This window comes from Carassius auratus, chromosome 45 (genome assembly GCF_003368295.1).
Source record: "Carassius auratus strain Wakin chromosome 45, ASM336829v1, whole genome shotgun sequence".
Lineage (NCBI taxonomy): Eukaryota > Metazoa > Chordata > Actinopteri > Cypriniformes > Cyprinidae > Carassius > Carassius auratus.
In genome coordinates this window covers 13,703,919-13,730,448 of record NC_039287.1, presented here as the reverse complement: position 1 = coordinate 13,730,448, position 26,530 = coordinate 13,703,919, and the positions used below count along the sequence as shown (strand labels likewise).

At 43.8% G+C, this 26,530-nt stretch overlaps 2 protein-coding genes and 1 long non-coding RNA gene across 3 annotated transcripts in view; 1 reads left to right on the top strand and 2 right to left on the bottom strand.

Moving 5' to 3' along the window:
* Positions 1-26,530, bottom strand: part of LOC113063326 (nesprin-2-like) — a 603,140-nt gene that overhangs the window by 284,517 nt on the left and 292,093 nt on the right. The window lies entirely within an intron of this gene.
* On the top strand, positions 13,336-13,683 carry LOC113063348 (uncharacterized). The gene is made up of 3 exons (XR_003278677.1): positions 13,336-13,376; positions 13,449-13,532; positions 13,614-13,683. It is a non-coding gene; the product is annotated as an uncharacterized LOC113063348 (long non-coding RNA).
* The window catches only part of LOC113063332 (CD209 antigen-like protein C), an 89,611-nt gene continuing 78,989 nt past the window's right edge, over positions 15,909-26,530 (bottom strand). Inside the window, exons 3-6 of the mRNA XM_026233653.1 lie at positions 18,147-18,509; positions 16,983-17,110; positions 16,600-16,715; positions 15,909-16,495 (exon numbers count right to left, since the gene is read on the bottom strand). Coding sequence (XP_026089438.1) covers positions 16,354-16,495; positions 16,600-16,715; positions 16,983-17,110; positions 18,147-18,509 — 749 coding nt within the window. The 3' untranslated portion in view covers positions 15,909-16,353. The remainder of the gene's footprint in view (positions 16,496-16,599; positions 16,716-16,982; positions 17,111-18,146; positions 18,510-26,530) is intronic.

The following is a 26,530-nucleotide window of genomic DNA, read 5'->3' as shown; positions in this document are numbered from 1 at the left end:
ACTTTTTCTAAGACCTTCTCAATATTTTTAATACCTCACCGCTACTTCAAGCTGTAACCATTTACATCAGTGATACTTTTTACTTTTAACAGTTTTAGTTTGTGATAAAGACTATAGACCACTCGGATACAAAAAAAAAATTCAAATAGGCTGGGATAGTAAATCATAGCAAAGTTTATTAAAAAACAAAACAAAACTTTGCTCCACCCTCAACAACAATCATGCTGACATGTGCCTCAGTTCCTCTGATTTTTTTCCCAGCAGCTTCTCAGTTTGGACCAATTTGTTCCTTTTTTTTTTATTTACTACGTCTTCTGAGGATGTTGGACTTCGTGATCAGTTGTGCCATTAATGTCCCAGATTTCTCCTCTGCCTGCTCGGCTAATTTATCAGCATCTGTTTGGAGGGATTCGCACACCTCTGTCAGAACCGTTTGTTTCCGTTTCAGGTCTCCTGTCTCCTCTTGCACTGCTTTTCTTTTGAGGTCCTGTGTGGAACTCTGTTTCTACTTCCGTTCATCTTCCAGGTAACTCCTGTACCTTGATCTTGCACAAGCTACTGAAGCCATGAGCTCCTTTGTGAGAGGTACCTTCCAAACACCCCCACAGACACTGATCTGGTCACATATCAGCCTCAAAGCTTCCATCGTTTTTGTTGACTGGTTGAGCGACTCGTCAAACATTAAAACAAACTGGCCAGCCTTGTTGATGGTGTTGATGAGCTCCTGCTTAAAGTGTGGTGCTAACCCGAATCGTATGATGTATCCAGTTTTGTCCTTGCCACAAGTGAACGATTTTGTTATATCCGAATCTGGAAACATAGCCTTGAAAACTTCAGCCACGTTTTCGTTTGAGTTCAGTGAATTGTGTTTCTCCGCTGTGTGGAGACACCACAACATCTCAGCACGCAGTGTTGCTGTGCCGCCCAGAGCCACTCTGATGTTGGCTACAGAAGATGAGGAAGCAGAGATAGCCCAGGTCATAGCTGTAGCTTCAGCGACTGCCGGTGTTGTAACGACGTTGGCACTAGGTTGTGGTGGTGCAACGCAATTACCACAGAAGCTAGCGATGGAGAGCTGCCGCTCTCTGCGGCTTTGTGGCTAGCACAACACATGTGGGACTTTAACGAGTAAATGCCCAGTGACACAATAATAATTTTTTTCTTGCATAATGTACAATATGCCTCCCTGATATTCCTCTCGACTGGCTGCAGCCACTCTTTAAAGTCCGGCATTTCCAGCAAGGATGCAGCAAATTTGCACTTCCCCATTCTGTTCATGCGTTCACCAACCTAAAACATTTCGGTGCCCGTGTGAGTGATAGCACCCTGTCGTGAGGCCAGCACGAGTGAGGGCCTATAGCTCACACAGAATACAATGGGTAGCATATTCCAGCTGAACATATGCTAGCAGGCTGCCTGCCCGTGGGAGGACAGAAGGCAGGTATCCACCAAGATGGTGATACATAAGAACTCTGAGGTACCCAGCCCGCAGGGTGGAAGTTTCAACGACAGAGCTGGCAAGGGGCTTGCCAAGGGGAAGACACATGCTGCGAAGAGACTTACTGTGGACATACACACGTGGGATTGCCCAGAAAAGGGGAATCACAACACATGGAAGCACCTAGTCCCACACAGGGCTGTGTGGGCATGTACGCAAGTGTTGGACATCAACACTGCTGGAGGAACCCAGGGTTCTGACTGAGGAACTCACCTGAGGGGAATAGCGCACGCATCCAGTCCGCAGAGTGGAATGGTGCAGCAAGCGGATTGACACCGAGCAGGACCTTACTGGCCCGAAGGGGCGAGTACCCGGGAGGACACGGGCTCTACACAGAGATTATAAAATCTCACGAATGTGTTAGGTGTCGCCCAGCCCACAGCTATACAGATGTCTGCTAGCGAGGCGCCATGCGCCAGCACCCAGGAGGAAGCTACTCTCCTAGTTGAGTGAGCTCTCACCCCTAGGGGACATGGCATGTCTTGAGCCTGATAAGCCAGGACAATAGCATCCACTATCCAGTGGGATAATCTCTGCTTGGAGACAGCCTTTCCCTTCTGCTGGTCTCCGTAACAGACAAATCACTGACTCACAAGCAGATTTCCTTTGCTCTGTTAACAAAACCAGATGCGTGTGCTCACATCATAGACTGTATAAGTGTCAGATATATGCTGCCTTACGTGTCTCCTCTCGCTCAACCTGTGTCGTGTGCACTCACAACTCTCTCTGTGCTCATGCGCAAGATATAAATTTTTTTCGCACCTTTCTATTTATAACCTTTTCTGTTCTCCTCTTTTTACTGCGTGCAATGTGAACGTTCTGATCCGTTAACATGGGCTCAAAAAAATGGCTACGCATCACAGTGTGTGTGAACCTGGAGTTAGGCATATGCCCAGTCTGCTCTGTTCTCGCGCTCCACTTAGGATGCTGCATCCTGATTGGTTCAGATAACATACTGCGGGAGGTCAGGGCCACGCGCTATAAAGCGATTTAGAAATCGCGCACACTCAAATTGCGATTTTATTTCAATTTCGATTAATCACACAGCCCTAGTTTATATGTAATCCTATCTAGATGTTTTATGTCTTTGTTGAGGTCTATAAAGTAAAAAATGTATTGATAAATATAGATTTCAAAGGATTAAAACTTCTCAAAGTATTTGGGTTAAAATCCCGTTGCGTCATCTAGAGGACAACATAAATATCACAGCCTTTATCTTTCATTTAAAATGGGTGATTGACTGAATATGACTTTATATTAAATGTGTATTAACATTAAAAGTAAATGTGATATAAAAACATTGTAAGTTAGGCTACTAATCTTTCATTGTACAGAAAGAGAGCAAAGAACATTTACATTATCAAAATATATTTAAATTATCAAAGAACATTTACATTATCAAATAATTTTTTCACTAACATTCTAGAGTTCAATCACTCTCAAAAACTCCCATTAAAATCACTGAAACTGTTAACACTTTGAAATCAATATCTTATTTACAGAATCCTACACACATCTGCACATTATTGTTTCTGATGAGAGAAATTGCCAGAAAGCGGTCTCCAGTCAGTGAGCGAGTGAAGGAAGTGCTGGCATTTTAGCGATGACTCATCAGAACACCTCTGATTGGTCATTGCATTCATAAGCTCAACAGAATCCTGTGTGATTGGTTATAATGCGCACTGCTGTAAAAACACGTCTGTCTCCGGCTCAGCTCCAGTGAACGCAAATCTGAATTTAGCAGCTGATGATATGACTCGCTGATTGATCTCACGCCGGTGTGATTGTATCAAATATAGAAAATATTAATCGCCTATTTTTTGTCTTTTGGAAGCTGCATTCAACCTGGCTCCCCTCTATTATAAGTTACACATACAACAAACTAATGTCATAGCGGTATCGTGTACTGTAATTAAATGTAGCCTAAGTTATAGGCCTACCTGTCAAACCGTAGACAGCACACGCGGTGTTCATCTTGTACAGATCTTCATCGCAAGCAAACAATAACCTTTGCAGATTTGCTTTCAATTTAGTGCAGATCCAACTATAGAGATAGAAAACACCCAAATTTTTTCTAAAACACTGCTGAAATTGTTTTAAATAAATATAATCTAGAATCATTCAGAGTAACAGTTGCCATTTCCTTTACAATATACAGTTAAGAAAATAGCTTATCTTAAAATCTTTTTTTCCTGCTTTTGCGGAAAGAAAAGTCCTTGATAATGTCACTGAAGTCAAGGGATCTGAGAAAGTCACTTTCCAGGGACATCAAAGTAAGATGGTTTAGTCTCTATTGTAACATGGATGAACGAAGACGTTTTTTGACTGAAGACAGTTCTTCCTGACATTGCACTCAGTGAATATGCCACAGATGACTCATCTGGTTGCTTTTAACGTCGTCTCTCTGTTTGTATGTCAATTTTGTATGTCTGAGATACACATGACGACATGTTTTGGCTCTCAAACTGATCACGGAGATCTGCAAAGCAATCTTTCAATGAACCCACCAGAGCAACAGCATTAGACAGGTCAAGGGCCACCATCTGAAGTTGTGTGCTTGTTTTTTGAACACGCTGCAGCACTGTATTCCACACACTGCACAGAATGGCAACTTCAAGCTTCTCCATCTGCCTGGAGAGAGATGTGCCCTCACTGCGAGTGGTCAGGTTTTGATGATCATCTTCTGCTACTGTTTGAAAGGACTGGAAAATGTTGTCATAATTTAGACAAAGGGTGCTGGTTGCTTGTGCATGCGCACTCCACCTTGTGTTTGACAAGGATCTCAGAGTTTGAACACGGCCCTTCTCATTTTCTTCTAGGTTGGACGTAACAATCTGCTACCTACCTATTTTGAGCAGAAGTTAAATAGAGACTGTACAAATGAGAAAAAACACCTCAGTCTCAAGACAACAGTTTACAGCATTTACCCCAAATAAGTTCACAGTATGTGCAGCACAGGGAACCCATTCAGCTAAGGGGTTGACTTCACGTATATGAGATTGCACACCTTTATAAGCACCAGACACATTACTGGCGTTGTCAAAGCACTGTCCATGCCAATCCTCTGTTTATGTTCATCTCCTTCACAACTGATATAACTGAATTGAACAGTGACTCACCAGTGTGACTGCTTATGGGTAGAAACTTAAGAAAACGCTCCTCTGTGTTTCCTTCTTCAGATACATATCTGACAATAAAAGTGAGCTGGTCTGAATGTGAAATGTCTGGGGTGGAGATCATTATCGAAAAATATTTGGCCATCCTGATTTTATCCAGGATTACAGAAAGCAGCTTGTCAAATCAATGCAAGGAAGTGACTAAAACTGCAATTCATCGACTGGCCGCTTGAGGCTGGCTGCAAAAGGGAGTCAATAGTCTAGATGGAAATAGGGATCCACACGCACCCCCCGTCTTTTTTTATGCCACCTGATTTTTTTAAATCCTTAAAGTGTCTATTTTCATAATCTGCCAGGTGCCAAGCTGAAATAATGTCCCAAAGGGTTCTTTTTGAACCCTTTGCTGCACCCGACCGGAACCCGAAAAATCTAAAAGTGATATAGAAAGTGACATAACATTAGAAGTAAACAACATACAGAGACAAATGAACACATTTTCCCATACAATTCTGACCCCAGGAATTTAATGGAATGGTTATTTTTGACATTTGACAACATATTGACCTTATTTCTGGACAAAAATAGCAACAAAATGGCCAAAGATATGTAGAGGATCAACTATTTTTTCGTTTCCTCAAGCATTTAGGGTGATTTTTTTCCCACAACATATTATTTTCTTTATTATTCAAGTGTCTATTATAAGATTAAATCGGGTACCAAGCTGAAATAATGTCCAAAATGCTTAATTTTTAACCCTTTGCACCAAACCCAAAAAATCTAAATATGACTTAAAGTGGCATAACTTTTGATGTAAACAACTCACAGAGACAAATGGACACATTTTTCAATACAATTCTGACCCCAGAAATTGTTATTTGTCATGTTTTATAACATCTTGACCATCTGTGGTCAAAAAGAGCAAAAAAAAGTTCATTTGACAGTGTTTTTATTATACTTAAATGCCTGAAATAGGGTTTATTTTAACCTTTTACTTCACCTGTCCTGAACCTGAAGATATTTAAAATAGTTTTACTTTTTGAAGTTAACAAGACAACGCAAATTAGCTAAAATAAAAAAATAAAATGAATAAATAAAAAAACTACAGAAAAAATCCAAAATGGTCCAAAAAGTTGACTGAGCATAAACTGCAAGTTTTAGATTTTTGGGGCTTTGCAGTTGGTGGTCATCGGTTCATACCTGCAGATTGCCATCTCCCACTTCTCTCTCTTTTGGAAAAATTTCAGTATTTTAAACTATAATTAAGATATACCTTTGTAGTCATAACTTAAAGTGATTTTTCAACAGTTTTTACTATAATCACAGGCTTTTGGAAATCGAATCTGTATTCTTGACTAGAAGTCTTGGTAGCTTAGCTGGTATCTACTAGCTAAAGTGGTTTTTTTTTTCAGGCTCAATACTTCATACATACTTAACAAGGGGAAAATTAAACATTGTAACACAGCTGAAGTTCCTCCAAAGAGGATTCGTTCCCTAACACGTATTTTACATGTCTCAACTATTTCTGAGTATGGTAATTTTACAAGACTCAACACATGCAGGTGGGGAGGGCAAGCAAGAAGCTATCATATCTACACAGTATATGAGATATGAGACTCTGTGAAGACGTCAGTTCACCATACCACATGAGGGATATTTGTGAACAGATTCCATTGAAATTAGAGGATTTGTCTTTGGATACATTGGCTATCACCAATACTGCTATAAAAGCTTTACAGGGACAATACACTCACCTGAAGGATTATTAGGAACACCATACTAATACTGTGTTTGACCCCCTTTCATGTTCAGAACTGCCTTAATTATACGTGGCATTGATTCAATAAGGTGCTGAAAGCATTCTTTAGAGATGTTGGCCCATATTGATAGGATAGCATCTCGCAGTTGATGGAGATTTGTGGGATGCACATGCAGGGCACGAAGCTCCCGTTCCACCACATACCAAAGATTGGGTTGAGATCTGGTGACTGTGGGGGCCATTTTAGTTCAGTGAACTCATTGTCATGTTCAAGAAACCAATTTGAAATGATTCGAGCTTTGTGATATGGTGCATTATTCTGCTGGAAGTAGCCATCGGAGGATGTGTACATGGTGTTCATAAAGAGATGGACATGGTCAGAAACAATGCTCAGGTAGGCTGTGGCATTTAAACGATGCCGGGACCTAAAGTGTGCCAAGAAAACATCCCCAACACCATTACACCATCACCAGCGGCCTGCACAGTGGTAACAAGGCATGATGGATCCATGTTCTCATTCTGTTTACACCAAATTCTGACTCTACCATATGAATGTCTCAACAGAAATCGAGACTCATCAGACCAGGCAACATTTTTCCAGTCCTCAGCTGTCCAATTTTGGTGAGCTTATGCAAATTGTAGCCTCTTTTTCCTAATTGTAGTGTAGATGAGTGGTATCTGGTGGGGTCTTCTGCTGTTGTAGCCCATCCACCTCAAGGTTATACATGATGTGGCTTTTCAAATGCTTTGCTGCATACCTCGGTTGTAACGAGTGGTTATTTCAGTCAAAGTTGCTCTTCTATCAGCTTGAATCAGTCGGCCCATTCTCCTCTGACCTCTAGCATCAACAAGTCATTTTCTCCCCCAGGACTGACGCATACTGGATGTTTTCCCCTTTTCACACCATTCTTTGTAAATCCTAGAAATGGTTGCCCGTGAAAATCCAAGTAACTGAGCAGATTGTGAAATACTCAGACCGGCCCATCTGGCACCAACAACCATGCCACGCTCACAATTGCTTAAATCTCCTTTCTTTCCCATTCTGTCGTTCAGTTTGGAGTTCAGGAGATTGTCTTGACCAGGACCACACTCCTAAATGCATTGAAGCAACTGCCATGTGATTGGTTGATTAGATAATTGCATTAATGAGAAATTGAACAGGTTTACCTAATAATCCTTTAGGTGAGTGTATTTTTACACTTTATAATCAATTAGCACAATTAGCAGCAATATTTTGGCTACGTTCACCATTGCACAGACTCGCCTCATGTAAGGCGATATGAATGATGAAATTGATTAAAAATGACATCTTAAAAATATTGCATAGAGACGTCAGCTTTGCCTCAATGATGTGTTATATTTGACTGCAGTTGGGGAAAATGAAAGAAAAACACTATAGATAATATATTTAATATTCACATTGAAAGTTTAGTGTTTATGAAGTGATGTGTGTTTCTTAGAACAAATTCAAGCAGGATAAATGTCAAACCTATTCTCTAAGGAAATACACTATATTTTAGATTTGACACATTTAAAAGGTGTGCAGTATTATTTATATTATATTAATTATGTGTTATATTATTCTAAAGAAATTGTGGTTGACTTTGCATCGGAGCATTAAAAGTGGTAGCCTATTTTAGTGAGGTACATGAATTAATATGCAAAAAATTCACACATATTATGCCTATATTTAAATTTATATTTTAAAATTCCCTTAACGAGGCTGTACTCGATGGCGCCTCAGATGGCTGCTTCAGTGCTTGGCTCTCCAGTGTTTGTGCTGTTTTTGTTCGTTTTTCCTGTTTTTTGTTTAACAAACACGATCAGTTTCACCAGGGATGAACTGCTGAACATTCGGCAGAACACACCACAAGATCTTTTACCGGATTTAAATTATTCAGACGTTTTACTGAACGTTGTTATCGGAGGAGCGGCGGCGCTGATCAAGCGCTTCAGGACGCGCAGGCGGGGGAAGCGAGCGGGAGCGCTCGTCAGACTCAGGAAGCGCGGATTTCGAACGCCGTTGTCTAGCATCCATCTCGCAAATCTCTGCTCTCTACCCAACAAAACAGACAAACTGCTTCTGCTCTCTCGGACAAATAAGGATTTCTCTCACTCTGCTGCTCTGTGTTTCACGGAAACCTGGCTGAATGACGCCATACCGGACAGCGCGCTCCATCTGCCGGGCTTTCAGCTGTTCAGAGCGGATCGCGAATCAGAATCAACTGGGAAATTGCGCGGTGCCGGACATGCTTTTACATCAATGAACGGTGGTGTAGAGATGTAACGGTGTTAAAGAAGATGTGCTGTCCTGATCTAGAAATGCAGTTTGTCAACTGCAAGCCGTTCTATTCGCCGCGGGAGTTTCACTCGTTCATTCTGGTCAGTGTTTACATCCCTCCGCAAGCGCATGTGAGCTCAGCTTTACAGAAACTTGCTGATCAGATCACAGACACAGAACAACAACACCCAGACTCTGTTTTAATCATTCTTGGGGACTTTAACAAAGCCAATCTCTCCTGTGAACTGCCAAAATACAGACAGCATGTTACATGTCCCACCAGAGACAGTAATGTATTGGATCACTGTTACACCACAATAAAGGACGCATATCACTCTGTTCCACGAGCAGCTTTGGGACGTTCTGATCACTGTCTGGTTCATCTTATACCGTCCTACAAGCAAAAACTTAAATCTGCTAAACCTGTAGTTAGGACTTTGAAGAGATAGACCAGCGAAACAGAGCAGGATTTACAATCTTGTTTTGACCTCACTGATTGGAGTGTTTTTGAAGCTGCTACCACCGATCTGGACGAACTCACAGAGACCGTAACATCCTATATTAGTTTCTGTGAGGATATATGCATTCCTACCAGGACTTATTTAACATTCAACAATGATAAGCCATGGTTTACAGTAAAACTCAGACATCTTCGTCAGGCCAAAGAGGATGCCTACAGAAATGGGGACAGGGTCTTGTACAATCAGGCCAGGAACACACTGAAAAAAGAGATCAGAGCGGCTAAAAAGACCTACGCTAAAAAGTTGGAAGACCAGTTTACTTCCAACGACTCAACTTCAGTGTGGAGAGGTCTAAGAGCCATCACGAACTACAAGACACCATTCCCTTGCACTGAGGCTAATCAACGACTTGCTAACGACCTGAATGAGTTTTATTGCAGATTTGAAACCCCCAACATCCATTCTGACCATCTCCCTACACATACATTAACACATCCTGCAATCCCACCCTCCACACCTCCTGTTCTTCAAATCTGTGAAGATGATGTGCGCCAGGTCTTCAAGAAGAACAAAAGAAGAAAAGCACCAGGCCCAGATGGTGTTACACCAGCCTGTCTGAAAATCTTTGCTGACCAGCTGGCCCCCATCTTTTCACAGATCTTCAACAGATCCCTGGAGTTGTGTGAAGTGCCTTCCTGCTTCAAACGCTCCACCATCATCCCCATCCCAAAGTAACCCAAGATAGCAGAACTTAACGACTACAGACTACGACTACCTGTGGCTCTAACGTCTGTCGTCATGAAGTCGTTTGAAAAACTGGTTCTGGCTTATCTGAAGGACATCACTGGACCCTTACTGGACCCCCTCCAGTTTGCTTACCGAGCAAACAGGTCCGTGGATGATGCAATCAACATGGGATTGCACTTCATCCTGCAACATCTGGACAAAACGGACTTATGTGAGGATCCTATTTGTGGACTTTAGTTCGGCATTCAACACCATCATCCCAACAGCCCTTCAGACCAAACTGACCCAGCTCTCTGTTCCTAGCTCTATCTGTCAGTGGATCACCAGCTTTCTGACAGATAGGCAACAGTTAGTGAGACTGGGGAAATTCACATCAAACTGCTGCTCCACCAACACTGGTGCCCCTCAGGGATGTGTTCTCTCCCCTCTTCTTTTCTCCCTGTACACCAACGACTGCACCTCTAAAGACCCCTCTGTCAAGCTCCTAAAGTTTGCAGACGACACTACAGTCATCGGCCTCATCCAGGACGGTGATGAGTCTGCTTACAGACAAGAGGTTGAGCAGCTGGCTGTCTGGTGCAGTCTTAACAACCTGGAGCTGAACACGCTCAAAACAGTGGAGATGATTGTGGACTTTAGGAGAAACCCACCTGCACTTTCCCCACTCACCATCATGAACAGCACTGTGACTGCAGTGGAGTCATTCAGGTTCCTGGGAACCACCATCTCTCAGGACCTGAAGTGGGACAATCACATTGACTCCATTGTGAAAAAGGCCCAGCAAAGGTTGTATTTCCTTCGCCAGCTGAGGAAGTTTAACTTGCCACAGGAGCTGCTGAAACAGTTCTACTCGGCCGTCATTGAGTCTGTCCTCTGCACTTCAATAACTGTCTGGTTTGGTTCAGCAACAAAATCAGACATCAGAAGACTACAGAGAACTGTTCGGACTGCTGAAAGGATTATTGGTGCTCCCCTGCCCACCCTTCAAGAACTGTATACATCCAGAGTGAGGAAAAGGGCTCAGAAAATCACTCTGGATCCCTCACATCCAAGTCACCCCATCTTTGAACTTTTGCCATCTGGCCGGCGCCTCAGAGCCGCAAACACCAGAACAGCAAGGCACAAGAACAATTTCTTCCCCCAGGCAATCTACCTCATGAACAGTTAAATGTTCCTCACTTATGCTTATAAACATGCAATATCCTTATATTTATTTGTTAACCCTCCATCCTAGAACATTCCTGCATCTCACTCAATCCTATTCCATTATCATTTATAGCACAATTGTTTATACACTTATTTATTTGCCAATTTGTAAATCTCTTTTTTTTTTTTTTTTTTTTGTCTGTGTGTTGTTGTCTCTGTGTACTGGAAGCTTATGTCACTAAAACAAATTCCTTGTATGCGTAAGCATACATGGCAATAAAGCTCTTTCTGATTCTGATTCTGATTTTAACATGTTTATGGACTCTCCAAACCTTTTATTTGATGGTGGTATGGGATGCTGACATGCTTTATTGCTAGGGATTTCGTGTAAAAGCACTGTTAAAGTGCATGATGAGCCAAGTACACACAAGAAGGCTGTGAAAAGTCTGAAAGATGTAATGCCAAACAAGACCTGCTGGGAACAACCATTCAGTGAAGCCATGGAAGCAAAGGTGATTACTCTTTGAAGTTAGTGTTATAAGCTGTGAAAAATGAATAGCTCAATTTTTAATGAATATTTGTTTTTTTATTGTTTGTTTTATTACAGCTGACCCATGTGTTAGACACAAAGAAAGATGAGAGGGAACATGTGGCACGTGTTTATTCAAACACCCTGATGCGAGAAGATTTTCAAACATTGGGATTGCAACGCAGTGTTGAGGCAACAGTGAGGATCATCTTGACTTCTTTGGTCAAAATTAATTAAATTTATATTCCTGTTTTTAATTGAAGTTGTGGTATGTTAACAGATTCTGAATTGCTGTTTCAAGAAAATCGAAGACCTCAGCAAATTGCAGGTTGAGTGAGCACTTGAGTGAATGGTTAAAGGAGTGTGAGGGGAAGGGGGGTGTGTGTGTGCCCCCGTGTCTAACAAGCAAAAATGTCTTCTCTGTTTTTATGTTAAAACTTCTGTACGTTTCTGTTATTAGGGTATCCAAGTGTGGACATCTAATAGCTATGTGAATAAGACTTTTATTCCCCCACTTTGTGCAGATCCCACCTTGCATATCCCTGTAAGTATTTCTAATTAGTTTTAATGTTGTAATATTTAAGTTATTAGTTAGTCTGATTTATCATGCATGCTTCATTCATTGACTGATTTGATTTAGTATTATGTTATATAAAATTTGTTACATAGCCGTAGGAAGCATTCTTTCAATGTTGCTAAGAAGATTTCGTAGAGCAAAATATACCTTGTACACCATTTTACTGAAGTTTGTATTCTAATTATTTGTGACAGGTTGATGTTTCTGTAAAAGACTGCATTCTGTTTCCGTCATTCAGCAGGTCACACTGGATGCTTTGTGTAAGTCATCATTAAGACATTTTGATATGATTTGTCAAATGGATGTCAGTATTTTGTTTTTAACAACCTTTTTCAGATTTTGTGTACATAACTGAGGCAGGTTTTTTTTCTTGATTCGCTCTGCAAGAGTGGTCTGAGTGATGGCAGATACATTTAAGTGTACAGGTCTTATACATGGTTCAGAAGTTCATGTTCAGAAGTTCCAACTGAACCGTTGTTTATCAAATGTTTTATGCTTTATGGTGGTTCTGTTTTAAACCATTAAGCTTTTTTTTCCATATAGCTTTTTGTGGGAGGGATATATGAGTAAGGAGCATATACACTCATGAGGGAGGAGGTGGCTGGGTCACATAGTAAATTTGAGAGCAAAGCTATCAAGATTGTGTGTTTCTCAGAATTTGCTTACTGCACATTTACATGTGCAATTACAGTATGTAAATAGCTATGTAAAATGTGTTAAGCATATTTATTATTTTTCATATTTAATGTTGCTGACTTATGCATATTTGGGTATCTTAAATAGGAGAGTTGCTCAGGTCATTGTTCCTGGTCACTGGACTGAGATAACCTGTAAGGATCTTCCAGTAAGTTTTTGAATCCTCACTTATTTTCTACCATATAATTAAATTACTTTCTTGATTGCTTTCTTACTTGCCTTTTCCTTGCGTTGTTCTTTGCTTGCGTGCAAACATTAACCAGGGGATTCCAGTGCAGGGTTCTTCTAATAATTGTGGAGTCTTTGTGCTCATGGTGAGTTTAAATGACTAATTACAAAGGCATTTACATCAGGTTCATTAACCAATTAAAAGATTTAAACCATTAGTCTTTGGCTTTCAGTATTCCCTGTACATAGCACTGGGGGTGGATTTTGACTTCTCTGAGGTGAGTCTTAAGATCTTAAGTATAAAAAGAATTTTGTTTTTGATATTAAGTTCTTTTTTTGAAACAGGCTAATATGCCAAGCATAAGGAGATGGTGGTGTGCTCTCCTACTTGAAGACTCAGCGTAAGTTTACATTCCTATATACATGATGACATTTATCATCTTGTAAATTTCTTGTTGTTTTTGTTTGTAAAGGACTCCTTCAGAACGGAAAAGGTGCCGCAAAGATGTAGGCTCAGTTCAGTTCAAGGCATGTCAAGGCATTGTTGAATGCTCGGAGTAGGTTTGGATTCTTAATTGCATTTAAAATGGTGACGTTTAAAACTAGATCTTTTTATTTACTAATTTGTTTTTTTTAAGGTCTCCTTCAGAACGGAAAAACTGCCGAAAAGATGTAGGCTCAGCGCAGTTGCAGGCACATCAATATAACGTTGAAGACTCATTTAATGGCAAGTACAGTAGGTTAACACAATGTAACAAAAAGCGTGTGTATTTTATTTATATAACTGTTATTTTAAATGTTATAAAGATAAATGTATGTTTTTCTTTTTCAACCATGGACCCAACAGGAGGCCTCGCTGATGTAAGATTGAACATTATAAAGTTTAAGTTTTTCATTAACCTATTTATGTTGTAATTTATTTAAAATATATATATTTATATTTTTTGGTTCAGCTACCAACAGAGCTGCTCAGACACATTCTCCTAGATGTTGTCTATGAAGGAGATAGAGCCTTTCTCACTCTGTCACTAGTTTGCAAAAAGTTCCATGAGATTGTCAACCATCAGAGTTTTCTTAGAAAAGTCCACTTTGCCTGGCTGGACAGTATGTATATTTATCTATTTTATTAACTAAACAAGGTTTTAAAAATAAAGTTTATTGCATTGATTTCAGAGGTTTTTATTTATTTTTTATTATTATTATTATTTTTTTTTTAAATACACTTGTGTAGGTATCGTTGACTGGAAATCTGTCAGTCCAGAAGTGAGGAAAGAATACCGAGTGGAGTTTGAGCTCACCAGGTGTGCTTGCTGTGAATACATCTACAAAAACACCTTTGGATACAGTGGCAATGGAAAGAAGGGAGACTTCACAGCATTCTATTCAGAGAAAGAGTTTGCTGGGTTCTGTTCAATGGACTGCTACTACAAAATGAGTGAATGAATGTTTTTTGTTTATTTGAATTGGAAACAAAGCTGAATTTTTTGTGAATAAAGATGTGTCTGTTTCCTAAATTGGTTGTCATTTAGCAGAAAGTTACTAGACACTTGACTCATTTTTCAATTCTGTGGTGTTTTTATTAACTAGTTTTCTTTAACAAGCAAAACATTGTTTTCAGGGTAAGGTATAACAATAGGTTTTGTTTGTTAAAATGAATGTATTAACTTACGTTAACTATGAGCAATGCATTTGTTACAGTATTTGTTTTAAGCTTTGTTCGTATTAGTTAATAAAAATACAGCTCTTCATTGTTTGTTCACTTCAAAGTGCTTGAATGTTAACGAATACAACTTTTAAATTACATTTTTCTAAAAACAGTGCAACTGTTAAGAGGCTTTTGTACCCTAAAAATAGTTGTAATTTGTTTTTGATTGCGATATTTACTATTTAAGTTTTAACTTTTTTTTCTTTAATCATAAAAGACTACAATACGTAAAAATGAGAACATACAATGAAATGTTGAAACAAAATAATAGCAATGAAAGAGAGAAAAAAAGAGAAAGGGAAATCTATAATTTATATTTACTGTTTACAGGTTTTGCAAACTTTACCCTAAACTTGCCGTGGTGATGACGTCAGTGACCCGCGCCATGGTGGTAATTTTCGCAAAACCTTTTGGCACGCCCATACTTATCGGCGAGACCAATGAAAAACCTTTTGACACGCCCGTACCTTTTGCCACACCCTCACCTTTTGGCACGCCCATACTTATCGGCGGGACCAATGAGAAACCTTTTGACACGCCCCATACCTTTTGCCACACCTTCACCTTTTGGCACGCCCATTGCTCCAGGCTGCAGTTATCCCTACTTGTCTGATTCTGATGTGTTGTTTTAGTAGTCTAAAGCCAGGAGAGCATATTAAGTGTTGTTCACTGTATTTTAATTTTTACTGAGCCCAGTCTGCATGTTTCACTCACCCTCTCCGGCCACGTTGAGTGGTTGACAGTGGCAAAAGCAATGCATGCGCTTTTCACTTGTAAAACTCAAGGGTGTATGGGTAATGTAGTCTCTGCTCTCGGTGGGACGAATAAGGAAGCTTGCATTGTGAAGGGCGCTCTGAAAAGCGGCAGCACAGGCAAAGGATTAAAACCTTTATTAAAACAGATGTCCAAATGAGTGTACCGGTACGCTAAAAGCACATTCTGGGCGCACGGAGAGGTGGCGGTACACTCAAGAGATATATTTGGAAGTGGTGGGACTGAGTACTGGTGCGTACCGGCCCACTTAAAGCACTGGTGATGCTAGAAAGTGCTTCAGCAGCAAGTGTTTATAAAGAAGATGTACTTGTTAGACCATATCCTGATTTCTACAGTCAGACTATTGTTCATATTCTCAGTCAAACATTAGAAGCTGTTTATGCAACTTTCCATTTATATTCATCTTCACGTGGTTCAGGAAATATACCAGTTTTTGAAAACAAGTAAATCATCCTCAAGTAGGTTTATTGTCATACTGTAATTACAAAAAAGCTGCAAGAGTCACATTTCACATCAAACTTTACTGATGTACTGAGTAATACTCCTAAAATCATGATCATTTTGGTTAACAATCTTGGATCAATGCTGTTTTTATGAATATTTCTATTATATCAGTGTATTACTGGTTTTATTTCAGTCTGTAGAAACATCGCTGTTGTTTTTCACATTCAGATTTTAGTTCAGATCTAAAAATTCAAAACAAAATTAATTTAAAAAGTTAGATATGAAAATTGTTATATTACAATGTTTTTTTTTTCTATTTATTTTTTATTTGTTTTAACAGAATAACCTAGTTAATGTGCCACTCAAAAAAATAAAAATAAAATAAAAAGGTAAAATTACTGACATATTTATATGTTCATGATGCATATACGTACATTTTTATTATAATGTATAATTTATTTAAGGATACTCTTCTCACAGATCCATTTAGCCGTATCATCACATTGAGTATCAAACCATCCTAATGAATGAGTGTTAGCACAGTCTTCATCTTTTCCCTGATGGCTGTCTGGCTGTTTATATCCAGGCGCCCAGAACCTGCATCAACAGATCAGAGTTAGATCAGAGCTGCTTTCTGTGTGATATGATACTGAGACAATCATTTATTAGATAATAATCAGTTCAGTTCGGTGATTTCTCACCCAGAGGTGATGTTGATGTTGCTGCCATCAACCCATTTCCATCTGCCCTCCTCTTCAACATCAGTCAAACCAATCCAGAAATGATCTTTACTACCACAAATATTCTTCACAAAATCCTGAGAAGTCAAGCAGTAAGATGATTTATAACATGAGAAAAGACTGATTTCAGCACATTCTCTTTAATTTAAAAATGAAACACCATGATCACACACACACACACACACACACTCACTCACACAGAGACACACACACACACAGACACACATTCTCTCTCGCTCTCTCTCTCTCTCTCTCTCTCTCACACACACACACACACACACACACACTCTCTCTCTCTTCTCTTTCTCTCTCTCTCTCACACACACACACACACACACACTCACTTGTTCCTCTCTGTTGTTGATGATGATCAGATCTGCTTTTCTCTCTCTACAGTATCTTCTGCTCTCATTCCAGTTCTTCTTCTCAGAGGAAAAGAAGTAAAGAGTTGATTGATGGCACTTCAATCCATCTATAAACACAGATAAGTCATCCCTAGTGAAATATAAATACACTAAAATGAATTTGAAATATATTTATGTCATGATAAGTATACTACAAATACATTTACATATTTATGTACTTAATAAAAATACACTGCAATTGTACACCGCAAATAAAGTTGAAATATAATTATTTCAGTAAGTCTCGGGTGATATATGCGTAAATGTCAATAGATTTGAACTATTCTTAATATGAAATAAATATACTTTTAATAAATTATTTGTTTTACTAGGGCTTGAACTAAATTTTAATCTAAACCAAATTAAAAAGGTTATTTATATTACTTGTACTAGTAGTGTATATTTTATTATAGCTGTTTATAGTATTATTTATAAATTTTTGTACAATAACTGACAGTATACTGTATTGTGTGTTCATATTCAATTTGCAGGTCTTTTAACTTTTCTTTTTGAGTGCTTTTAATCTACTGCAAGAGCGTTTTACAGCTTATTGCTTAATTTCATTGTATCTGTAGACTCTGTTTATGTTGTATATTGTAAATGACTTTCAGAAGGAAACCTGTTTCTCAAAGAAAGGTTTCTGTAACAGTGTTTTAAACTGATCTCATTAGTGTTCTCTAGACACTGAAGTACTCTGTGTATTTGACAGGTTTGTGTCTCATCTGAGGCCAAAGATTATTTCTGATTTTTTTTTACTTAAACATCGGATTTTAACTTGGAAGTTTGAACAAGTTGGTGTGTAGTTTTGAGATTGTGCTTACAGTTGTGAGAAAATGGTGAATTTTGTTTCATGAATTGTGTTGGCAATCAAGAAAAACTGTAATGAAATGCTTATCCTCAATTAAATGAATATTGACTTATAAAGCCACTTTAAGATACGTCTTAAATTATTAATTATACTCAGGTGACGTCTCTAAATTATCATTAATCATTATAAACATGAAGAGCTAAAGAAAGGTCAATTACAAGCATTAGCTACACAACAGATCCAGGACAGTCCACTTTAAGGCCTGCTTTAGATCAAGTTAGACTGAAGAAACTAACCTGCAAACTTCTGAAGATCATTTCTTTCTGATTTCAACTCGTCTCTCTCTTCTGTGAGGTTGGTGATCTTAGTCAGCAGATGTTGTCTCTCTTGAGTGAGGTTCATATTGTTGGTTAGTAGCTGTTGTCTCTCGTCTGTGAGGTTCCTATGGTTGGTTAGTAGCTGGTCTCTTTCTTCTGTGATGTTGGTGATCTTAATCTGTAGCTGGTCTCTTTCTTCTGTGAGGTTGGTGATCTTAGTCTGCAGCTGTTGTCTCTCTTGATTGAAGGTGACACACAACACTATGACTGCAGTCATCAGAAGAACACACATCAGCCCCAAACAAACACCAGCTGCTCTGGAGATCGTCACACCACCACTTCCTGAGGAGGATAGATATGATAGATATTCACTTCCTCATATCATACAGTTGCAATCAAAATTATTCAACCCCCTTGACTTGCAAGACAATTTGCTGTGGAGGATAAAATTTTATGAAATCAATTTAACAAAGGCATCAGTAAAGTATTAGAGAAAGTTTGTTAATACACTTCTGAGTGATTCTGAGAATGGAACATTGATGAATCATGATAAAATTCGAATTGGCTCTAAACATTCATGTTCAAAATTACTCAACCCCTTTTGTGCAGAACCTTTTATTCTTTAAAATCACCAATAAACGCTGTCTGTAAGTGTTAAGAAGCTTCTGTCACCTCTCTACTACACTCTTGACCCATTCCACGCCTGAAAAAGCTTTCAGATTACTGAAAATCTTTGGTTCCCTATCTGTCGGTCACTACGAGTTATGTCGACCGACAAATGGGGTCTCACTTGGGAGGCCAATCATCTCTGATTTTAAGAGAAAACGCCAATGAAATTGGCAAGTGGATTAACACACCTGAGCCACTCCCCGTGCCAGCGGGTATAAATAGGGCGACAGGTGCATCCACTCATTAGATTTTTGCTTCGGAGCCGAGTAGTCGATGAAGAAGATCACTACAAAGCCATTCATCTTTGTTTTTGCTGAACTGTTCCTGGTCGGTGTGACGGCGCGTTACAGCGGTGTCCCTGCGAGACGGCGATTCCCCTGGGCGCTTCGGCTAAAAGAGACAGTTCTAAAAGAGCAAATCACGGACGATTCGCGTCTTTTTTAAGATGCCGTTTCGTCCGTGTCCTTCTGGATGCGGTCGTTTCCTGTCTTCGGTTGACGGTCACGAGCGTTGTCTGCAGTGTCTGGGCGTCCAACACACTGAGGCTGCGCTCGTGGATGATTCATGCGTCTACTGTGGGCGTATGAACATGGCAGCGCTGCGATCGCGTCTCTCACTCCTCAAGGGGAGTGCAGCAGACCCCTCTGTCGCCACCCGTCCCGGTCTCTCTGGCTCGAGCAGAGGGCCGCCGGCTGGCGCTCTGGGAGATCTGAGGATCACAGTGAGAGCTTCTCCGCCGGGCCACGCCCCACGGACCTCTCACTCCTCACGCAGCGACTGTCCCGTGCAGCTGCCGATTGATTCTGCTGGGCCGTCTCACAGCGGTCCCAGCGTGTCTTTCGGTGCGCCGCCCGAAGACCAGATGTCGATTGCTGCATCGGGGGATGGGTTATCGACCTCTGAGGATGAAGGTTCGGCGGGGCTGCCCCCCTCGGGTGTTGTCGCTGCTGCCGAATCGGACTTGGAGTTGTCGGCCATGCTTGCCCGGGCAGCCGTGAGTATCGGACTGGAGGTGACTACACCGCCCAGTCCCGAGCCCTCACGGCTGGATGATTGGTTTCTCGGCGCGGGACGCGGCTCACAACCTCGTTCTGCTCCGGTGCCTTTCTTCCCGGAGGTGCATGAAGAGGTGACGAAGTCGTGGACGGCCCCTTTCACGGCCAGAAGCCGTTCTTCTCCCTCTTCCATCCTCACCACCCTCGATGGCGGGGCAGCCAGGGGGTACGTGGAGGTTCCCCAGGTAGAGAGACCGGTTGCGGTGCACTTGTGCCCACAAAACGCCGCCACTTGGAGGAATCGCCCGCGTCTCCCGTCCAAGGCCTGTAAGCTGACGGCCGCACTCGCTGCCAAGGCTTACAGTGCTGCGGGCCAAGCTGCCTCTGCCCTGCGTTCCATGGCTATCCTGCAGGTACACCAAGCCAAGGCACTCAAAGCAATGCACGAGGGTGGTACCGACCCGGGGTTGATGCAGGAGCTGCGCACGGCGACTGACTTCGCCTTACGGGCAACGAAGGTCACGGCGCGGTCCCTCGGGAAGGCGATGTCCACGCTGGTGGTCCAGGAGCGGCATCTCTGGCTGAACCTGGCTGAGATGAGGGACATGGACAAAGCGCGCTTTCTCAACGCCCCCATCTCCCAGGCAGGCCTGTTCGGCGACACTGTCGAGGACTTTGCCCAGCAGTTCTCGGCGGTACAGAAGCAGACTGAGGCCATCCAGCACATCCTGCCCCGACGTGTCTCTCCGGCTGCCACCGTTCCGTCGCGGGTTGCGCCTCAGCCTGCTCGTCGCCGTGGGCGCCCCCCTGCGTCCTCTACGCCAGCTCCGCCCCGTGCTGAGAGTTCTTCGAGGCCGGCGCGTCGAGCCCCGCGCAGGAGAGCGGCGCCCCCCGTGTCACTCCCGGCTGCGAAGTCCTCCAAGAAGTCGACCAAGCGGCCCTGACACGGGCAACTCGGAGATGCGGAGAACTGCTCTTCAGGAGATGGCGAAGACAGCGCCACTCCTTCCCCCGGAGGAGGGCCGGGTGGAGAATCTTCAGTTTCTGTTTTGTTCTGTTCTGCCACTGGCCGGACGGCCAGTGGTACCCACATTTTCAATAAAAGAGCAAATTCTCCTTCCTCCGAGTTGCAAGGCTCGTGGGTTGACAATGAACGACGCACAGCTTCCTCACTCTCACCCACGACGCCCCCTTTCGCCAGCGGCCAAGAGGTCGCGGTTCGGAGACGCAACGCCTCTCCACGCGTCTCTGGCCAGTTCCTCCGGGAACACGGGGAGTGTGGTTGCGATGACCCAGGACGCAGTGCCTTCTGGGCCTTCCGGCACGACTCCCCATCGCTGCACCACTGCGGGTATGTCGACTGTCCCTTTGGTGCCACTTGTACGGTATCTGGGAGCGTGGCTTGCGCTGCCCAACCCGTCACGCTGGCTCATCCGGACAGTTCGACTCGGCTATGCGATTCAATTCGCCCGGCGACCCCCCAAGTTCAATGGCGTGCTCGAGACTTCAGTGGCAGACCAGGACGCCCCTGTCTTGCGCGAGGAGATTGCTGTCCTCCTGGCGAAGGATGCAATCGAGCCGGTCCCTCCAGCCGAGATGAGGACGGGGTTTTACAGCCCTTACTTCATCGTGCCCAAGAAAAGCGGTGGCCTTCGACCTATCCTGGATCTGCGAGTCTTGAATCGGGCCCTACACAAGCTCCCGTTCAGGATGTTGACGCAGAAACGCATTATCAAATGCGTCCAGCCCCAGGACTGGTTTGCAGTGATCGACCTGAAAGACGCGTACTTTCATGTCTCTATCCTCCCTCATCACAGACCGTTCCTGCGCTTTGCTTTCGAGGGTCAGGCATGGCAGTACAAGGTCCTCCCCTTCGGGCTCTCCCTGTCCCCCCGTGTCTTCATGAAGGTCGCGGAGGGCGCCCTTGCCCCACTCTGGGAAGTGGGCATCAGGATCCTCAACTATCTCGACGACTGGCTCATTATGGACCGGTCCCGAGAAGAGTTGTGCGATCACAGGGACTTCGTGCTTCGGCACCTCAGTCAGTTGGGGCTTCAGGTCAACCGGGAGAAGAGCAAGCTCTCCCCTGTGCAGAGAATCTCTTATCTCGGTATGGAGTTAGACTCGGTGAGTATGACGGCACGCCTCACCAGCGAGCGTGCCCAGTCAGTGCTGAACTGCCTGAGTTCCTTCAGAGGCAAGACAGTGGTACCACTGAAACACTTTCAGAGGCTCCTGGGGCATATGGCATCCGCAGCCGCAGTCACGCCGCTCGGGTTGCTTCATATGAGACCACTTCAGCACTGGTTACACTCTCGAGTCCCGAGATGGGCATGGCGCCGCGGTACACATCGTGTCACCATCACACTGATGTGTCTCCGCCTATTCAGTCCCTGGTCGGACCTTGCTTTTCTACGGGCCGGCGTGCCCTTAGAACAAGTGTCCCGGCACGTTGTTGTCACAACAGATGCCTCCAACTCGGGCTGGGGCGCGACATGCAACGGGCAGGCAGCTTCAGGGTCCTGGACAGGACCTCGACTGCTTTGGCACATCAACTGCCTGGAGTTGCTGGCAGTGCATCTAGCTTTGCGACGGTTCCGTCCGCTAGTGCTGGACAAGCACGTGTTGGTCCGCACGGACAACACTGCGGCTGTTTTGTACATCAACCGACAGGGCGGTCTACGATCACGTCGCATGTCTCAACTCGCCCGCCATCTCCTCCTCTGGAGTCAGACGTGGCTCAAGTCGCTGCGCGCTGTCCACATCCCGGGGGAGCTCAATCGTGCAGCCGACGCGCTCTCATGACAGCTCACTTTCCCCGGGGAATGGCGACTCCATCCCCAGACGGTCCAGCTGATCTGGAGTCGATTCGGGGAAGCTCAGGTAGATCTGTTTGCTTCCCACGAGTCCTCCCATTGCCATCTGTACTATTCCCTGTCCCAGGCCCCCCTGGGGACAGATGCACTGGCACACAGCTGGCCTCGGGCCTTACGCAAGTATGCGTTTCCCCCAGTGAGCCTGCTCGCACAGACACTGTGCAAGGTCAGGGAGGACGAGGAACAGGTCCTGTTGGTTGCGCCTTACTGGCCCACCCGGACCTGGTTTTCGGAACTCATGCTCCTCGTGACAGCCCCTCCCTGGCGCATCCCCCTGAGGAGAGACCTTCTCTCTCAGGGGCTTGGCACCATTTGGCACCCGCGTCCGGATCTCTGGAACCTCCATGTGTGGCTTCTAGATGGGACGCGGCAGACCTAAGTGATCTGCCCCCAGCGGTGATAGACACTATCACTCAGGCTAGAGCCCCTTCTACGAGGCAGGCCTATGCTCTGAAGTGGAGTCTGTTCACGAATTGGTGTTCTTCTCACCGAGAAGACCCCCGGAGATGCCCTGTCAGAGTCGTGCTCTCTATCCTGCAAGAAAGGCTGGAGCGTGGGCTGTCACCCTCCACCCTGAAGGTGTATGTGGCTGCCATTGCAGCCCATCACGATGCAGTGGACGGCCGGTCCCTGGGGAGGCATGACCTGATCATTAGGTTCCTGAGGGGTGCCAGAAGGTTACATCCTCCTAGGACACCCCTGATTCCCTCCTGGGACCTCTCTATTGTCCTGGCAGGACTTCAGAGGGGTCCCTTTGAGCCGCTGGATTCAGTCGAGCTAAAGTTCCTGTCTCTCAAGACAGCGCTCCTGATCGCGCTCACTTCCATCAAGAGGGTCGGGGACCTCCAAGCATTTTCGGTAAGTGAAGAGTGCCTTGTGTTCGGGCCGGCCTACTCTCACGTTGTCCTGAGACCCCGGCCTGGACACGTGCCCAAGGTTCCCACCACTCCCTTCCGAGACCAGGTGGTGAACCTGCAAGCGCTGCCCCTGGAGGAGGCAGATCCAGCCTTGTCGTTGCTGTGTCCCGTAAGAGCGCTGCGCATATACGTGGACCGCACCCAGAGCTTCAGAAGCTCTGAGCAGCTCCTGGTCTGCTTTGGAGGTCAGCAGAAGGGGAAGGCTGTCTCTAAGCAGAGGTTGGCCCACTGGATAGTGGACGCCATCGCCTTGGCTTACCATTCCCAAGGCGAGCCGTGCCCCCTGGGGGTGAGGGCCCACTCCACACGGAGTGTGGCCTCCTCCTATGCGTTGGCGCACGGCACCTCTCTGGCAGACATTTGTCGAGCTGCGGGCTGGGCGACACCTAACACCTTTGCGAGGTTTTACAACCTCCGTGTAGAGCCAGTTTCCTCCCGTGTGTTGGGTAACAGGTAATTGGCGGGAAGGGCTGGCTGGGTGTCTAGCTTGCTGCGCCATTCCCCCTAACACGGGGATGTGAGCGCCTTCTTCTCCCAGTAGAGTTCCCCGGTTGGCGTACCCTGGTCGAGCATCCTCCAGCACCCTCGGCGTCAGACTTGGCGGAGCAGTCTGTCGCCAGGCCCAGTACTGGCGTTAGCATGCCCGGAGCCGGTCAGCCCCTGTACTGGGCTAGGTGTCCATATGGCTGGGTTCCCTACGGGTAATCCCATATGTGTATTCTTCCACGGTAAGGTTTCCCTCTTGGCAAACCCGTGTCTTCCCTTGACAGATCGCTCTGTCAGTCTCTCCTGGCAGCCGTTCCATCCCTACTCCTAGGTAGGACCTGCTTCAGAGACCCTTTCCATATGTAGTACTGCCCCCTGGTTCAGTCCATATCGGTATATCCACATGTCACCTCCCTACGGGTAGGATGTGGTCTCCGTAGCGACCTTTCCTAAGGCTCGCTTCCCCATTGTCTTGCCAGCTGAAAGAACAAATAGGGAAGATTTGAAGCAATCTTTCACTGAAGGTTGGAATCCCTTCCATTTACTTTATGTGGGCGGAACAGCAGCATGGCCTTCTCCAGCAGCGATGTACTCACCCTTTGGCCCCATCGGTACCAAGGTCAGTGAATTTGCGCTGGGGCTTTGGGAAGGTTACGACCTTAAGCGTAGCTTTTGTGGCACGCCAAGGCTTGTCAACAATTGCAGCGCCTCAGGGTTGTGACGAGGTTCAGGTTATGGCGTTTTCCATAGGACCCCATTTGTCGGTCGACATAACTCGTAGTGACCGACAGATAGGGAACGTCTCGGTTACGTACGTAACCCTCGTTCCCTGATGGAGGGAACGGAGACGTTATGTCCCCATGCCACAACCTTGAACCATTCGCTGTTGCCGGGACACGTTCTCGGCTCCTCAGCGTAAAACCTAATGAGTGGATGCACCTGTCGCCCTATTTATACCCGCTGGCACGGGGAGTGGCTCAGGTGTGTTAATCCACTTGCCAATTTCATTGGCGTTTTCTCTTAAAATCAGAGACGATTGGCCTCCCAAGTAAGACCCCATTTGTCGGTCGACATAACGTCTCCGTTCCCTCCATCAGGGAATGAGGGTTACGTACGTAACCGAGACGTTTTCACATTGCCACATTTCTTCAAATTCAACCAGATATTTAAAATGAGAATTAAGCCTGGAGACTGAACAGGTCACTCAAGTACATCCTGTGACTTATCCCTGAACCAAGCAGTAGTAGATTTGGATGTGTACTTTGGGATGATTGTCCTGCAGCAAAGTCCATTGATCATCAGCTTCAGTCTTTGTACCAAAGGCATCACAATTATTGTCAAAATGGCCTGATACTTCAAAGAATCCATGATGTCCTTCATACAGTCATGCTTTTCACTTCCTTCTACAGTAAAGAAACCCCATAACAGGATTGATCCACCTCCCAGTTTGAGGATGGCGATGGTGTTCTTCTGCTTATGAGCTTTGCCTTTTTTGCAGCAGACATACCACTGATCCATGGGTCCAGAAAGTTCTAGTTTGGTCACATCACGCCATAAAACATTCCTCATGAGCTCCACAAGTCTACACAAATTAATTTTATAAAGTTCAAGTTGTCCTTTGTTCTTCTTGATCAAGAGTGGTATTCTACAAGATGTCTCAACATGAAGTCCATACTTGTCTAGTGTTCTTCTTACACACTGCATTGAAATGGTTTTCCTCCTTTCATCGGGTCATCTTGCAAGTCTTTGGCTTAACATTGCAGATTTTTCTCAGTTGCTCGGATTAAACATTTTATGATATTGTGCTTTTTCTTCCACACCCTCAAAGGTTTTCTGGTAAAACACACTTTAAGCTAAGGAATTAGGCTGAGAGCTGTGTCTCTAGGAACTTTCAATGTTTTGGAAATCTTCATAGCCTTAGTCTTTCTAAAGTACTACGATATTTATTCTCTTTAGCTTTTGTGAGATCTCTGTTGACATTTTTGCTACTCAACTTCAACACATGCATGGGCTAACTGTATGAGTAACAGCTCAAGCTAATTCTGTTTTAATAGAGTTTCTAAAAGCTTAATTGTGTTTTGAGACTGTTTTATTCCCCACCAGCAAATAAGTGATTTAAAAACAACAATGTTGAATAGGGGTTGAATAATTATGACATAGCAGTATTATTAAAAAATCTCATAACTCAAAAGTATTACATTATATATTGGCAATATCACTTTTAATATGCCAGTGAACTGTTATAGATACAATTTTTATTTTATCCTGGATCTTCAGAAAAGCTTGTATTTGTAAAGTACTGCAGTCTCTAGGGGGTTGAGTAATTTTGATTGCAACTGTATGACTCACATCTTCTGAAACATGTGAACTGTAGAGTAACTTTAATGCTTGTCAGACGTTTATTAGTGTGGTTTTTGTTC